The sequence below is a fragment of the Ursus arctos genome, unplaced genomic scaffold (assembly GCF_023065955.2).
Source record: "Ursus arctos isolate Adak ecotype North America unplaced genomic scaffold, UrsArc2.0 scaffold_24, whole genome shotgun sequence".
Taxonomy (NCBI): Eukaryota; Metazoa; Chordata; class Mammalia; order Carnivora; family Ursidae; genus Ursus; species Ursus arctos.
Genome location: NW_026622919.1, coordinates 34,164,246 through 34,182,549, shown reverse-complemented (window position 1 = coordinate 34,182,549; position 18,304 = coordinate 34,164,246). Strand labels below are relative to the sequence as shown.

Genomic DNA, 18,304 nt, shown 5'->3' with positions numbered 1-18,304 from the left:
CTCCAAAATAGTACTGATTCCTTCTTTTACATCAGGGTCAGCAAATTTTTTCTGTAAAGGGCCAGACAGCACATATTTTAGGCTGTGCGGGTCACACACTCTGTCTTAACTACTCAGCTCTCCTGACAGGGCACGAAAGCAGCCATAGACAATATGCGAGTGACTGAGTATTGCTATGTTCCAATAAAATTTTATTTTCCCTGCAGGCCACAGTTCGCTAACCCATTTTATAAACTTAATCATTTAAGGATACTTACTTTATAGTATCAACCAAGAAGTTCTGTTACCCAATATTCTTTGGGTTCTAATCCTATTTGTTACGTCTGCTGATTCTCACTCATAGAAGAAATGTTTCCTTACTTCATTTCAAAAAGTTTTAATGGTGAGTTCATCTTAGGTAGAGCTAGATCTATGGGAAGTCTGTTTGGTTTGGGTTGAGAATTTCCAAGAGTTTTGCATCTTCTCCCAAAAGGTATCTCAGGAGAACTAGCAGTCCCAAAGTGCTTCTTAATGTTTTTCTCAGTTTAGGGGTTCCTGAATACATGATGAAGTTATAAATTCCACTATGAGGCTCCAGTTTTGTTTAACTGAGAGCCCAACCTGAGGTGAGTTTTTTTGTCCTCTTTCTTGCCAGTGGGAATTTTTTTCCCCTCCTAGTCTCCCCTTTCCCTGATGGTACAGGCTTGATCTTGGCTTCAGCTGAGGGTTTCAGTTCTAACTCACAGTTTCCTGTGGACTAAATGCCTTATCTCATAAACCCAGGATTATTGTCCAACCAAGGCTACAGAAACTTCTAAGCTTTCCCATCACCCCAAGCAGTTATACCATAGCTCATGCCTACCCTATTGGATTTTAGTCCATGAGTGGCCCTTGGGAATTTCTTTCTTTCCCGAAAGCTCAGTTTTGCATTTACAAAGACAACTGTTGTATTTTACTCAGTATTTCTGCATATTTGGAGCAAAATGTTCTTAGGTTAAGTCGTCACTTAGCCAGAGGCTACTGTATTACTCAAAGAAAAATTACTGAAGTATTCAGAAGATAAGCCATATTCCTTATGAAGATATATAACTCTCAGTATTAAACCACATAGCATTTAAATAAATGGCTTATAAATTGGTACAATTTTAAATGACTTCAAGAACATTTTAGGCATCTTGTTAAAGCTCTAGAACACAAATCTAATTCATAAATACATTAAGTACTATTGCATTAGGAAAAACAAAACAACAGCAACAGCATTTAATCACTCACTGAAAAGGAACATGGAACTTACAGTGCGTTGTCAAATTTCCCAGAGCTATACTGGTGAACATAAGAAGAATAAGCCAAGTCTTCATGAGCTGTTGCTACATGGATATTTTTGCCACCAAACACTGACTGCCGAATGTCAAGTGCTGCCTGAAAGAGTCATGAAAATAATTCTTACTATAAATCCTTAGAAAACACTGCCCAGTAATATTAAGCATCCTAGAACTTTAAATGTATGTTCTACATATCAGTACCATCAGTTCTGAAGCAAAAGTCCTGCTATATTTAAATCACAAGAGAACATAAAAGTCACCAAAGGCCTGATTTTCTGAAGACTGACTCTAACTTAAAAGACAATGGTTTCATAATAAAAATTATTCATATGTCTGAGAATCACAGCAGTGTTTTTCTATGTCCTTCTTCATAAGTGAACCATAAAATCAAGGATACCTTGTCCAGAGTGATGGTGTAAGACATTTACCTAAGAATGACTAATATAAGGCCTAATATAATTGTTATCAACCCTCCTTGCTATTACAAAGACAGCTATAATGACTCATGCTAAAACAACAATGAAGACAAGTCATCATCTGGGCAAATGAAAAATGGAAAAGTACTCTTATATATGAGTCCACAAGCCAAAAATTCTTTTCCTCGATGGTTCTCTGTAATTCCTAAAACATCCACTTCTAATCCTTCCACATATTACTTAGTATAAGAATGTTGTCCCATATATGAGAATGGGCTCAGAAAGAGTTGTTTTTAGAGTGGGTTATATACCGCAAACAAATACAGGTCAGCATGTCAATTGAGGTTGAAAGAAAAAAAGCATTAACTATTAACATACCTGATAAATTGCAACAGACTGACAGATATTATCTACATTGAGTAAGTAGAACCCATAATCTAGCAGTGTATCAGAATATTTTGGGTGTTTGGATCCAAAATGATCCCTATAAAAAGATATAAAACTATTAGGATATAAAGCAGAGAGAGACAATTTGAAATGGTATTTTTAGTAATAATCACCTACCGTGCCAAATACACTGCATGTTTAATTAACTGTTCTGCTTTCTTAAATTCACGTTTTACAACACAAGCCTAAGGATAAAGTGAAAAATTATTAAATAACTCTCAAACAGTTAATTAGTGTGCTAAAATAAGTACAGATTATATAGTCAGACTATGATGGTTTAAAAAAAAAAAAGGCATCCTCAAACATAAATAGAAGGGTGCTATATGTAATTTCTTCCAAGTACTTGAAAATTCTATTATAAACAAATCTGTACATATCCTGGAAAATTATAAAGTTTAAAATTTTGACATTCATGCCCAATACAAACCTGTTACAACAAAGTTACCTTACAAAGCTGGTATGCTCCCATCCTTCCAGATTACATAATAAATAAGTGGGGGAAGGGTTCAACATAGTATTTTCTAAGCTACTTATTTATATCCCAGTTCTAGAGTGGCTTAAATATCTTGTTTTCATCTCTTAGTTTTAAAATGCAGAGAATTTCAAGTTTTCCTATTTTTAAAATATTTTTTTTAAAGATTTTTTATTTATTTATTCGACAGAGACAGCCAGCGAGAGAGGGAACACAAGCAGGGGGAGTGGGAGAGGAAGAAGCAGGCTCACAGTGGAGGAGCCTGATGTGGGGCTCGATCCCATAACGCCGGGATCACGCCCTGAGCCGAAGGCAGACGCCCAACCGCTGTGCCACCCAGGCGTCCCTATTTTTAAAATATTTTGATTCATGAAAATAGCCAGCAGTTTTTAATCTCTAATTTTATCTGCATACAGAAATAAAAATCTTGTACATAATTAAACTGTCTTTACATTAATGAGTATATCTAATGTTTTAAATTAATTAAAAATGTATTAATATCTCTCTTCTAGCTCTGATGATAATCTGAATAGTTATGCTATGTACTTGTCTAAAATAACTTATCTAATAAGTTTCACAGAAATCTTAGACTCCTATAAATCTATAATTTTAGAATCTTTCTTCTAATTGAAATTTCCATAATTAAAACCAACCAAAATGAAATATTCAAAATCAAAAAAACTCTGGGTAGAAAGAATAAATTTGAAAAGCACATCAATGCTTTAAGACCTCAGTACACCAAACCAGCAATTTAAAAATAAATGGCTTCAAAGAGTGAATGCATTTATCTATAGAATAAGAACAAACTAAAGGGAAAATCAAGTAAGTGTCACCCAGCAGCTCAAGTACAGGAAGCTGTGACATTGTGAGGCTGCAATACTATCACTCAAAGATTTAATACTAGGCCAGCCTTTAGGAGAAAAATGACCGAAGTCCATACAATTGGGGCATGAGGAATTCAGGTTGCTGGAAAGGTTAAGAAAAACAAAAGCAAACTCAAGCTAGAATAGCACCAAAATACTGCCTCAATCTGTAGTTCAGTAAGCTGAATTATCAAAATGATTTTTTTTATGGGTTTTCTGGGTATAGGAAAATTAGCTCAATTCTATATGTAGATAAATCTGATTTCTAAGACTGAGCACAGAAACTCAGAAAATAGATCTTGTCAGTCCATGGAATATGCAATATCTTAACTTGTTAAATAACAGGTTAATTAAAACAAATTTAAAGCTTGCTAAATTCTATAATTCATTAATAATTTTAACATTACATTCACCTTAGAAGCTTGTCTTAAAACATCCACCACAACTTTGACTGGTAAACCCACTGTGATTTCTTTCATTGCCTCGATGCACCATTTGTAAGCCTAAAAAAAAATACACAGAAGAGCAAAAACCGATAAATCAAATTGACAATATTTAATGAAATGACTGTGGATCCTTCTCCCAAACTTTCAAGCACCTGAATAAGAATACACACAAAGTATTTACATTTACAATTTTCTGAGACGAAGTTTTCTTGAAAGTGTAAGTTTGTTATACTTTTCTTTGAATAAGTGACACACAGGAAATCAGGGGCATGTTGTCTCTTGCCCACAAGCCTTTGCATATACTGTTCCCTCTGCCTTATGTACATTCCTCTTTCCTGAACTAAATCCACAGAACTTACTTCCCAGGTTTCAGCCCTAGATTAGGCTTCCTGTACTTACTTTACCTACTGTAATGCTTATTATTTTCTATCTTAATTGCCTGTTTAGTTGAGTGCTTACTTTGCAAGAGTTATTGTTCTAAGCACTTTATGTGCATTAACATACTTGACACACCAGTCCTATGAGATTCATACTATTATGGAAAACAGGTGCAGAGAGGTTAAGCACCAGTCCATGTGCTAGCACCTAGGTATCTACTGGGAAATAAAATCTAAGCTGTCCTTCTTCTCCTAGTGCTTAGGGGAAGAAAAAAAAAAAAAGCGAAACAAATTACTCTGGATAGTAAGAACTGTTTCAAAGAAACAAAACATTATAGGGGTGCCTGGGTGGCTCAATTGGTTTAAGTGTCTTGCCTTCAGCTCAGGTCTTGATCCCAGGGTTCTGGGATTGAGCCCCACTTCGGGCTCCTTGCTCAGTGGGGAGCTTGCTTCTCCCTCTCCCTCTTCTCTTCTTCCCTGCTTGTGCTCTCTCGTTCTCTCTGTCAAATAAATAAATCTTAAAAAAATAATATAAAAGAATCATAAGGAATGGGGGGAGGAAAAATTAGAAAATATTAAAAAATAAACGTTTTCCTTTGCAAGCTTCCTTCTCTTCCATTCCACCTAAAAGATTCAGAAGCTAATTTGATGTAAAAATGAAATGTATGTGATTTAGGCCAAAAAACCGGGTTTGTATTTAAGATGTTAAATAAGCAGATTTTGTTTCAGAGTAGTAAGTTAAAATCTTTAGAACTGTAGTAGACTGTAATACTTCTTTAAAATAAATACTTCTTCAGGGAAGGATATACTTCCCTTCCACATTAAAGATGACAGTGGTCACGTGACTTCCTTTGGTCAATTAAAAAATTAATCAAAATATCGGGGTGCCAGTCGTTAAGTGTCTGCCTTCGGCTCAGGGCGTGATCCCGGCGTTCTGGGATCGAGCCCCACATCAGGCTCCTCTGCTAGGAGCCTGCTTCTTCCTCTCCCACTCCCCCTGCTTGTGTTCCCTCTCTCGCTGGCTGTCTGTCTCTGTCAAATAAATAAATAAAATCTTAAAAAAAATTAATTAAAATATGAAAGTGAAATGAAGAATTTCTGGGAAAAAGCTCTAAGAGCAAGTAGTACTTCCTCATGATGTTTTTGCCTCTGCTCTAAGGCTGGTAATGTTTTAGAGAGAGGATGCTCCATCACATGGGGTGTTGATCCAAGTGTAAACAGAATGTTAAGCAGAGCCACAAGCATCCCAAGACAGGATGTAGCAGGAGCAAGAAATAAACTGATTTTTCCATGTCACCGTTATTTTGTCAGCATAGCCTAGGCCATGCTAATATCAAAACATGGTGATAATTCATAAAACTATATCCTCAATATTTGTGTACTTTTCTGTAGCTATCAATGACAAACTTATCTACATTTTTTAAAAAAGATTTTGTTTTATTTGTCAGAGAGAGAGAGAGCACAAGCAGGGGGAGCGGCAGGCAGAGGGAGAAGAAGGCTCCCCACTGAGCAAGAAGCCTGGTGTGAGCCTCGATCCCAGGACCCTGGAATCGTGACCTGCGCCGAAGGCAGATGCTTAACCAACTGAGCCACCCAGGCGTTTCGAAACTTACCTATATTTAAAATAAACTATCTGGGGCACCTGGCTGGTTCAGTTGGTAGAGCATGTGACTCAATTTTGGGGTCATGAATGCAAACCCCACACTGGGTGTAGAGCTTAAAAAAAAAGGTGAGTTCCTATGCATGGATATATAAAGATGGTGGGGCACCTGAATAACTTTTAAGGTAGACATTTCTAATACTCAAACTGTTGTATATTGCACTCTCATTTCCAGTTAAGTCAGCTATCCACACAAAGGCCTTCTGCGAATGGGGTTCTTTGTTCTTGGTGTGTGAAAATAAAAGAAAGAGGCCGAGTTCTATATTTGCGTTGATAAGCTATGGAACAACTATTGCACACAAGGAGCCGCAAAATAATCAATCAACAGAACTAATTCAGCAGACACAGGAATTCATCATCAAAAATAACCAGAACAACATACCTAATATCGCCCTAAGAAACTGTAGGCATGCTGATAAGGATTTTAGGTTTTTACATGCAGACTTGATGCCTTCTTATATGGATATTAAGAATGATCCAACATCACTTTATAATCATTCTAGAATTTTCTAGCTTTACCTCTAATATAATTTTCCTTTATTATTATTTTTAAAGATTTTATTTATTTATTTGACAGAGATAGAGACAGCCAGTGAGACAGGGAACACAAGCAGGGGGAGTGGGAGAGGAAGAAGCAGGCTCACAGCGGAGGAGCCTGATGTGGGGCTCGATCCCATAACGCCAGGATCACGCCCTGAGCCGAAGGCAGACGCTTAACTGCTGTGCCACCCAGGCGCTCCCTTTTATTATTTTTTTAAATAATTTTCCTTTAAATATGGAAATATTAATGGGGCAAAAATCAAGATAGGGATAATTATAAAATATGAAAGCTAAATGACAGCTATGTGGCAACATAAAATAATTATGATATTCTTCCATAAAGAAAACAACCAGGTAAAGGAATTAAACAGACATAGTTCACTTCTCAACTATATATTCATTAGCACTGAAGCATGAAATTAACAGCATAAAGACAGGAGTGAAACTATCTTTCTTACAAGGGAGAGGAAAGAGCAAAGCAATGCAAAAAAGTATAAATAAAATCTAGCTTCACATTAAAATAAATGCTTTCAAGTTCTGAGAGTTCACCCAGAGCCACACATCCAATAAAAAAGCATCTATTAAGGGTTCAAACTGACAGAACATGAAAATAATTTAGATAGAGCTATATCTGGTCAAATTAAAAACAAAAATAGACCATAAAACCAGACGTATGTATGTTTAAAATACATCTCACAGTATACTCTTTTTGCCTCATTTTAAATATTCCATTACAAATGTGTACTGCTTTAAGTAAACCTGATATGTGAAAATAAGATCTATTAAGACAAATACAAGATTATATGATTTCTCCTTCTTTTAAAAATGAGCTACAGCTCAATGAAATAATGTTACAGTAGTTTCAGGGGTACAGCATAGTGATTGGACAATTTTATACATTATGCTATGCTCACCACAATAAATGTAGTTACCATCTGTCACCATACAACATTATTACAATATTATTGACTATATTCCCTATGTTGTACTTTTCATCCCTGTGACTTTATTTTCTAACTGGACGTTTTGTACCACTTAATACCCTTTACCTATTTCGTCCATCACCCCCTGCTCAGGTTGCTCTGGTTTTTTTTTGTTGTTGTTTATCTGTTTCTTTTGATTTTACCCTCTAAACATAGCTACTTGCTGATCACAATGAAATGCACTTCAAAACACTCACCTCATCATAGTGACTTTTTGCAAAGAGTAGTGCACACAGTTCTCCATATAGTGCAGCTTTGTTTGCTTGCTGGCCATGTTTTGAGAGTTTATCCATGTAAGTCTGGGCTAACTTAAATGTTTCTTCACCCAAGTGATATTTGCAGTTTCCATTTCGCACATGAAGCAACCTGCAAAAGCAGAAATAACATTCCTCTATTGTTGATATTTCCAGCATGGTCCTCTTACTGATCACCACTTAGTACCCAAATGAGTTAAGGAAACTAGATGCAAAAAGTGAGGCAGCACTGGAAAACAACGGTCTGGCCCAAACCAAGATTGACTAAAACACACAGAGTATATGCTCTTTCCGGAAAACTACCCATGATTAATCTCACCCAACTCTTGATTCTTTTTCTTCTTTAAATATTTTGTATACTTTGTACACTCAGTGTGATACAACTAATGCTTAACTCTTTTTGTTCCAAATTCAAAAGTAATGCAGTCTCATTACAAAAAATCTAGAAAACAATGAAAAAAAAATAAAATCAACACGAAATACTATTACCTACCGTTACTTTCCATTCTTTTTTCTAGTATATTTGTGCAACACTTGATCAGTAATCTCATCTCATGTTGCTTCATAAATGCTCATTTTTTGTTATCTTTCCAGTAAGGTAAGTTCAATGAAAATAGTGGTAATTGTCTATTTCTTTTAAAACCTTTGTCTTCTATGGTGGAAAAATACAGAGTTCTTCACGCAGAGTAACTGTAAAACCATGTTAGACCATCTAATGATATGCAAGAGTAGTAGGTCAGACTGTGATACCAACAGACTACATATCTGTATAGACTATGTAAAACAGAGCAGTGAGGACCGGACATGTATTTGTGTTACCTATTACAATGCTGGCTAGGACATTACGTGCCTGTATCATGACAATACAATTTTCTGAAAATGCTCAGGCTTGAGAGGGAAAAGAGTATAAAAATCATTTAAAAGAATCCAAGTAAGCAGAATCTGGGGGAAAAAAACCCAGATACTTAAAACGTATTTTTTTTCCTATCTACACCAAAAACATTAACAGATCAATGACCCAGGATGAGAAACATCTAACAATCTTCTAATTGCTATCATTTCTTTGTACAGTCAGGGAAAACAGATGGAATAACTCCAAATGAACTAAGACTATTCAATAAGTGGCAGATACTATACAATGCCAGTGTGCATCCTTCCAACACTCACCATATAGTTATCTGCTTTTAGAAAAGACTAAAACACCCTCAAGCAAAATAATATACTAAGGTTAACCAAAAATTCTGAATGGAGTACCTTTTACAATACCAAGTTCCAACTTAAAACAGAAATACATGTAGTAATTTTCAGGCTACTCTAGAATGGTGAGTTGATTGGATGTATATTTTTATACAGACATACAAAAGTAGAAAAAATAAAAATGTTTTGGTATACAGAAAATATTTCCTGCTAAAGTAAGCTGTACTGATAAAGAATAAAGAGACAATGTCACCTGACTGCCAAACGGCTGATCTAATAACCAAGAAGTTTGCAATGATCTGTCACAATAGAAACCACATGTAGGAAAATAGAACTGAAATCTGTAAAAGATTACCGGAAAAAAAAATACGTAGTTCATATGATGAAGTTTTGGAAGACTCTTACAGTCAATTATTGACTGAACACCTATTATGTACCAGTCATTTTTCTAGGTGAAAGGAATATTGTGCTAAACAAGACCACAAGCAGCTTCAGTCTAGGGGGAAGAAGTATTAGGATAGGCAGACAAACACACCAATAAGTAGGACTTTCATTTAAAAGTAAATGCTATGGGGACGCCTGGGTGGCTCAGGTGGTTAAGCGTCTGCCTTTGGCTCAGGTCATGATCCCAGGGTCCTGGGACTGAGCCCCGCATTGGGCTCCCTGCTCAGCAGGGGACTCTGCTTCTCCCTCTCCCTCTGCCCCTACTCATGTTCTCTCACTCACTCTCTCAAATAAATAAATAAAATCTTTAAAAATAAATAAATAAATAAAAATGCTATGTATATCATAAAAATAGGGTTAGTATGATTAGGAGCTTCTTCCTTTTTTAAAAGATTTTATTTCTTAAATAAACTCAAACACACAACCCTGAGATCGAGAGTTACATGTTCTGACTGAGCCAACCAGGCACCCCACGATTAGGAATTTCTTCTTTTTCAAGATTTATCCATTTACTTGAGAGAGAGAGAGAGACTGTGTGCATGCGTGCTCGCAAGCAGCAAGAAGGAGCAGAGAGGGAGAGAAACTCAGACAGACTCCATGTTGAGCATGGAGCCTGGCATAGGGCTTGATCCCACCACCCAAGATCGCAAGCTGAGCTGAAATCAAGAGTTGGATGCCCAACCAACTAAGCCACCCAGGCACCCCAATGATCAGGACTTCTTAAAAAAAAAAAAAGGATATTTGAGAGAGAGACAGTGTGAGCTACCCAAGTGCCCCCATCAGGAACTTCTTAAAGGAGGTTCTCAGGGTAGACAGGGAAGAATTCTAAGAAGTTAACATTTGAGTTGACATCTCAATGATGAAGAAGCAATCATGTAAAGGTCTGGGAGGAAGCATGTTTCAAACAGAAGGAATAACTGGAGAGCCTGGGTGGCTCAGTTAGTTGAGCATCGGACTCCTGATTTCAGCTCAGGTCACGATCTCATGGTCTTAAGACCAAGCCCCATGTCGGGCTCCGAGCTAAGAGGGGAGTCTGCTTGGGGTTCTCTCTCTCTCCGTCTGCCCTGTCTAAAATAAATAAATAAATCTTAAAAAAAATTCTTTCAAACAGAAGGAATAAGTGCAAAGCCCTGAGAAAAGGAAAAAAATTCTGGCATAATCAAAGAACAGACAGAAGACCAACCTGTCTGAGGTATTATGAATAAAGGATTATATAAAAAGAGATGAAAAAGCAGAGATCAGAAAGATTTTATAGGGCCTTGCCAGTCAGGGTACGAAATTTTGACTGTAACAGTGAGATAGGATTTGATTTATCCTCTAGACCACCACTAACAGAACTTCCTGAAATGTCGATCTGCTCTGCTCAATCTGGTCACCACCAGCCAGAAGCGGCTACTGAGTATCTCAAATGTGCCTAGCGTGACTGAGGACTGATTTTTAATTTTTAAATTGTCATATACGGTTGATGGCTACCTTACTGGACAGTACAACTCTAGAAGGATTCCTCTGGCTACATTGTGGAAAATGGATTATAGGGGCACCTGGGTGGCTTAGCTGGTTAAGCGGCTGCCTTCAGCTCAGGTCATGATCCCAGGATCCTGGAATCGAGTCCTGCATTGGGCTCCCTGCTCAGCGGGGAGCCTGCTTCTCCCTCTGCCCCTCCCCCTACTTGTGCTCGCTCTCGCGCTGGCTCTCTCTCAAATAAATACATAAAAATTAAAAAAAAAAAAAAAAAAGAAAGCAATAAAGCCAAGAGTGGAAGCAAGGCAATCAGGACAGAGGTATTACAACAATCCAGAAGAAAAAAAGACCTTGACGAAAAAGGACACGTATTAGAGATACAGAGTTGATAGTTATCCAAATAGTTCAATAGGAAAAGGTTAAACTCAAGCACAGGCTGTAAATTCACAGAATGAAAAGAAGAGTATTCACCTCTCATTTCTACAATACTACGAACTGCATTTCCAACAACATTCACTGTCTAAAAATCTAAAAATAAATTGCTAGAAATTATTTAATAATTGGCATATGATGGGGTAGCAAACTAAGTATTTTAAGCCAGAAAAGCACAGCTTGCTATTTTCTCCAGTCCCTGCTGGTTGTCTATTGAAACAAAAGGGCAAATGAAACATATGGAGACTCTTCAGGGTCTGCACATCCATCTGGGCTGACACGGAGCAGGATGAAGGATTCAAGACACTTTCGGTCCAACTGAGGATCTAATTTTGCCGTAATACTCAGCCTAATGAAAAGGCACGTTCTCCAGGTGCTCCAAATGTCGTTCTACAACGTAAGCTTAGTATTTTATTATTTTAAAAAAAGATTTTATTTTTAAGGGCAGTTTTAGGGGCGCCTGGGTGGCTCAGTCGACTAGTTAAGTATCTGACTTCGGCTCAGGTCATCATCTCAGGGTCCTGGGATTGAGCCCTGCGTGGGTGGGGCTCCCCCCTGCTCAGCGGGGGGTCTGCTTGTCCCTCTGCCCCCATAACCCCTGCTCGTGCTTTCTCTCTCAAGTAAATAAATAAAATCTTTAAAAAAAAAAAAAAAGAGCAATTTTAGGCTAACAGTAAAACTGAGAAGGTACAGAGATTTCTGATATACCCTTTTTCCTATAGTATGTTATTTTTATGAGAAAATACAATCACACTTACCTGATCAAGAGTTATTGTCAAAAACAATTACATTTAATTGGTTAAACTATTCACTGTTTGGCAAATATACAAGTTTTTTTTTTTTAAAGATTTTATTTTTAAGTTATCTCTTACACCCAACATGGGGCTCAAACTTACAACCCTGAGATCAAGAGACGCATGTTCTACTGACTGAGCCAGCCAGGCACCCCTCCAAGTTTAGAAGTCATTAGTTTATGAATATATTCACTGTAAGACTAAGCAAGATGACTAGTTTGATCCTCCTCAGATACAACAAAAATACAGTAAAAGTAAATGTGAAGGAAAATAATCTCTCTCCCGCTTGTAAGAGTATGTCTCCAAGAACTATTTAAGAATTTTGGAAATACATGATAGACTGAAAGGGGAGGGTTAAATAATAGACTGTTATATATTCGTTTTTATTGTGGTGGAATATGTAACACAAATTTTGTCATATTAACCACTTTGAGCATACAATTCAGTGCCGTTGTATTCACCATGTTGTGCGACAATCACCACCACCTATTTCCAAAACTTTTTCATCACTCCAAAAAGAAACTCTGTAACAAGCAATCGCTTCCCATTCTCCCTTTACCCCAGCTGTACCATTTTACACTCTCATTAGCAAGGATCCCAATTTCTCTGCATTCTTGTTAACACTTCACTTTTTTTTTCTTTAATTATAGCCATCCTGGGTATGTGTAAAGTGGTATCTCATGTTTGAGTTTCATTTCCCTAAAAATGGTGCTGAACATCTTTTCATGTGCTTACTGGCTGTTTTATCCTCTGTTTGGACAATTGTGTACTCAAGTCCTTTACCCATTTGTTAATCAGGTTGTTTGTTGTTGTTGAGTTGTAGGTCTTGATACGTTCTGGATACTAGACCCTTATCTGATATATGATCTGCAAATATTTTCTCCAATTCCACTTTCTTGAAAACATCCTTTGATGCATGTAGTTTTTTACTCTGATGAAATCCAACTGACCTGTGAACAGAGATGGTTTTACTTCTTTGTTTCCAATATGGATGCCTCTTTTTCCTTTTCTTGTCTAATTCCTTTAGTTAGAACTTTCAGGACAATGCTGAGTAACAGAAGTAGTGAAAACAGGCATCCTTGGTCTTGTTCTTAATCTTAGGGGCAAAGCTTTCAGTCTTTCACCATTAAGTACGATGTCAGCTGTAGGTTCTTCATAAATGCTATCATGTTGAGGAACTCTTCTGTTCCCAGTTTTCTGAATGTTCAACTATGAAAAGATGTTGGATTTTGTCAAATGTCTCTTGTGTCTATTGAGAGGATTGTTTTTTTCTTTCTTTCACTTTCCTTCTTTCTTATTAAGATTTTATTTATCTGCGAGAGAGAGGGGGCATGTGCGCGTGCAAGCAGGGGAAGTAGCAGGCAGAAGGAAAAGCAGGTTTCTGGCAGAGCAACAAGCCTGATGTGGGACTCGATCCCAGGACCCTGGGATCATGACCTGAGCCGAAGGCAGATGCTTAATGGACAGAGTCACCCAGGCATCCCTCTTTCTTTCTTTAATGTGGCATATTGGCTTCATTGACTTTCTTATGTTAATCATCATTGCATTCCTGGAGTAAATCCCAATTAGTCATAGTGTATAATCCTTTTATATACTATTAGTTTGATTTGCTAGTATTTTGTTGAGGATTTTTACATCTGGGGATACCTGGGTGGTTCAGTTGGTTAAGCGTCTGCCTTCAGCTCAGGTCATGATCCCAGGGTCCTGGGATCGAGGTCCACATTGGGCTTTTTTTTTTTTTTTTTTTTTTTTTTTTTTAAGATTTTATTTATTCATTTGAGAGAGAGATCACAGAGGGAGAGGAAGAAGCAGATTCCCCGCTGCACCAGGAGCCTGATATGGGACTCCATATAGGGGTCTTATGATTCTACCTCTGGAAGGTTGGTAGTGATGCCTTGACTTGTATTTCTGATTTTAGTCATTTGCATCTTTTTTTTTTTGGGGGGGGGTGTCAGTCTCGTGTAGTTTTAAGTGTGGGAGCAAAGCATTGTGTGATGTTGCAAACACTGCTGCTTCCTACCTAACAGCCATTTTCCCCACCTCATGCTTGTTGGCAGAACCCTGATTTTGTTTAGGCATTGACCCCTTTCTCACAGGACTCAAGAATAAACCATGAGTAGTTTAAGCCAATCACAATGTAGTGGTCCTATTCTGCTTGCCAGTGATTGATTCAGAGGTCGCCAAATGACCTAGCTCTGGCCAATGAGACTCCAAGATAGGCTGGCTGAGTGGTTCCTGAGAAAGGTTTTCTGTCATTAAAGATAAAATATGATGCTTGGAAAAGAAGTCTTTCTTCTGCTGGACAATATGAAATCTGCATGTGATATTTCAAACCATGGCAGCATTCTTACAACCACGTGGGAGCTGGTCAAAGTCAAAACCAGCACCGAGGACAGAGAAGCAGACATACAAAAAAAATTTAGCTCCTTGGTAACCTATATGAATTCTGAATTAACCTAACCTGGGGCACCCAACATTGTACTAATTATTTTTTTATCAAATTCTCTATATTTTAGGGTATACTGCTTGTAGAGATGGCTGCTATCTTATTTGCTACACATGGGATTTATAACCTTTTCAGTGGGACTGTATTTTATTAGCAATATCCCTTTTGTATCAACTAATGATTTTTTTTTTAAAGATTTTATTTATTCATTTGACAGAGAGACAGCCAGCGAGAGAGGGAACACAAGCAGGGGGAGTGGGAAAGGAAGAAGCAGGCTCCCAGCAGAGGAGCCTGATGTGGGGCTCGATCCCAGAACGCCGGTATCACGCCCTGAGCCGAAGGCAGACGCTTAACGACTGTGCTACCCAGGCGCCCCTCAACTAATGATTTTTATCCTGAATGTGGCTTTCTTGTTAATAATACTGTTTAGGGGTGTTTTAACAATAGATAGCTAGATTTCATTTTTTAACCCTCTTGGTAGATACCACGTTTACACAGAGGAATTGAGCCCATTTACATGTATTGTAATGATAGTTTATATTTGGTTTTAAGCTTTTCATATTATTTTTCATTTGTCATTTATCATTAGTTAGCTTTTTTTCATTTATCATACTTAGTTATTTTTCTCTCTTCTCTTTGTTTTTATCTAGTTTGGACAATTTTCCAATCATTCTTACCCCTATTCCCACTGCCCTAATTTAAAATGTCTATCATATTTTTCCATAAGTCATTACTCGAACATTAAATAATGATAGCCATTCCTACTCCACTCACCAAGATGAGACCTTTATAACACCTTCTTGTACCACTACATTTTCTCAAATGTGTATTTTTAAAATAGGCTATCATATATGCCCAATATAAAGCAACCTGAATATGGTAACAAGAGCCTCCATTTTCAATCCAAAAAGGTTTTTTTGGGCTAACTTGAAAACAAGTTTCACAGATATAGAGGATAACATTTTTAAACTTATAATATTTAAATCATCTTTATGTTATGTTATATATACCTATCTAAAGTCTAAATTAAATTTTTTTAAATTGCTTTTTCTCCTTGTAATTTATGAAATAATTTTATGCAAGCTATCCACATACATCTTAAAATATTTACCTTCATCATCATCACACCTAGTTTTTGAGTCATCTCACAGTTTTTCAGAGTAAAATGTTTTTACTTGTTTGAAAATCAGCACTTGTGAGTCTGGTATGATGTTGCCAGAAATTTTATCCAGAGGTACCATAACCATTTGCAAAGCATTAAAATTGCTAAGCTTTTCTGACCCACCTAAGGCAAGTAGATATCCACAATCTCCACAACCAAACCACTTATTGCATCACATTTTAAAGTAGTATTTAAAAAGGCAGTCAAGGGGTGCCTGGCTGGCTCAGCTGGAAGAACATGCGATTTGATCTCAGCTGATCTTGGGGTCGTGAGTTAGAACCCCGTGTTAGGAACAGATTATGCAAAGTAAATAAACTTTAAAAAGGCGGTTAATAGAAATATCTAACATAACTATAAGATTATGACCTCAAGAATAATTCTCATGTGTTAAATTCCATTACTCCCTCAAAATGAAAATTCTGCCAGGTGGTCTCTCTGAGCTTCCGGACACTGGCACTGGCTGAGTTTTCAGGCTAACATTTCTTTTCCAAATAGTACTGTGTTGTTCAAAATGATACACTTGAAAGAACATCACATTACATGAGGGGCTTTGTAAGGCAACTCTCTTTACTAAAGGTTCATTTTCAGGGGAAAAAAAAAAATCTTACCTGACATTTAATAGTATGTGGTAACTGAGAATTTGTTTAGTATTTTTTTTTTTTAAAGATTTTATTTATTTATTCAACAGAAATAGAGACAGCCAGCGAGAGAGGGAACACAAGCAGGGGGACTGGGAGAGGAAGAAGCAGGCTCATAGTGGAAGAGCCTGATGTGGGGCTCGATCCCATAACGCCAGGATCACGCCCTGAGCCAAAGGCAGACGCTTAACCGCTGTGCCACCCAGGCACCCCTGTTTAGTATTATTTCTAAAATTTCCCTTTCATTTCCAGTTTGAAAAAAAATCCTTACTTAAGACATATTATAAATTCCCAATTTGTTCTTCACTCTCTTTCTACTTCATTTACATGTAACTACATATTACAATATTCAATGCTTACCACCATTTCTGTACCTTCTCCTATCCTGAGAATTGTTATTACTGAGCTTTTATTTGGTTAGAGAAATTCCTTGAGTATTTTCCTCAGCTCAAGTACATGGAAGTATACTGCATCCCTATATATTTGAAAATTCTTTATTTTACCCTAAAAGTTGGTGAAGTATAGCATTTTCTCTCAATAACAGAGATACTTCTGTCTTCTAGCTTCCAATTTCTATGTATTCTTTGATTTTAGGAAATCCAATTGTGTAGGCCTCAGAGTTCTTTTTAAATCTAGATTCAAGTCTTTCCCCCCAGCAGTTCAGGAAGTTCCTTTTCACACTTAAAATTCCAAAAATACACCAATACAGTAACTGTGATTATTTCTGGGCAATAGGATTATAGATAATATTTATTCTCTTCATAATTTTGTTACATGCATGGAAAAAATAAAGACAGTAAAAACAAACAGTTACTCTTCTAGACTTGTTTGCCTTTCCTTTAAGTACATGTTAAAAAATGCATTTTTAAAGAAAACAGTTCTTTATAAGTTAAATACTAATCTTCTTACACACAATTCTAGAAATGTAAACAGCAAGAGTAAAAAAATAACACCCAAGAATAACATAAACTTATTTTACCAGCATCCAGTGTCTAGCACAGTTCTGAGTACACTGAGGCACTTAATCAATATTTGTTGAGTGAACAGAACACACAAGCTCTATGACAAAGCAAAAAATATTAAGCTGACTACAGCAAGTTGACTATATTCTGGAGATGAGAGACAGGAGGCCAGACTAACAAAACTGTGACATGTAACTATCACCTCAGAGGTTTATTCAAACGTCGGAGTACGCTTGTAGGAGCCAGAACTACAAAAGTCACCAAGCGCCCTTACAGTGGGATCTGCTCCAGCTCACCTCACACAACACTCTACCGCACGGAACCAGTGAAGCATCTCATCATGTAGAGTGCACAGCTGAAGGCAGGACAGAAACACTTTCTCGGCATCGCTGTACCAGCCTGCATCCGAAAGAAAGCCACCTGAAGGACGAGAAAACCAGTACCTTTAAATAATTAATAAAGCACTTAAACACTAAAGTGACATGCTTAAAATGAGTTTCATCTAAAATGAAAATACCCAAAATATTGAAGTCCTGTGTTTGGCCCAAAACAAAGATACCATGAAATAAAAAATAAAACAAAACAAAAAAACTTTTATTTATTTATTTATTTTTTGCCTAACATTATGGGAGTATTTATTTATTTATTTATTTATTTTTATTTTAATAATGATTTTTTATTATATTATGTTAGTCACCATACAGTACATCCCCGGTTTTCGATGTAAGGCTCGATGATTCATTAGTTGTGTATAACACCCACTGCACCATGCAATACGTGCCCTCCTTACTACCCATCACCGGTCTATCCCATTCCCCCACCCCCCTCCCCTCTGTAGCTCTCAGTTTGTTTCTCATAGTCCATAGTCTCTCATGTTTCATTCCCCCTTCTGATTACCCCCCCTTTCTTTATCCCTTTCTTCCCCTACTGATCATTCTAGCTCTTATGTTCCATAGATGAGAGAAATCATATGATAGTTGTCTTTCTCTGCTTGACTTATTTCACTAAG

The 18,304-nt window shown here is 37.1% G+C and overlaps 1 protein-coding gene across 1 annotated transcript in view; it reads right to left on the bottom strand.

Moving 5' to 3' along the window:
• APPBP2 (amyloid beta precursor protein binding protein 2) overlaps positions 1 to 18,304 on the bottom strand; it is a 55,645-nt gene that overhangs the window by 10,474 nt on the left and 26,867 nt on the right. The window contains exons 4-9 of the mRNA XM_026517506.4: positions 17,592 to 17,715; positions 7,703 to 7,871; positions 3,913 to 4,002; positions 2,282 to 2,349; positions 2,096 to 2,201; positions 1,274 to 1,398 (exon numbers count right to left, since the gene is read on the bottom strand). Of these exons, the coding sequence (XP_026373291.1) occupies positions 1,274 to 1,398; positions 2,096 to 2,201; positions 2,282 to 2,349; positions 3,913 to 4,002; positions 7,703 to 7,871; positions 17,592 to 17,715 (682 nt within the window). The remainder of the gene's footprint in view (positions 1 to 1,273; positions 1,399 to 2,095; positions 2,202 to 2,281; positions 2,350 to 3,912; positions 4,003 to 7,702; positions 7,872 to 17,591; positions 17,716 to 18,304) is intronic.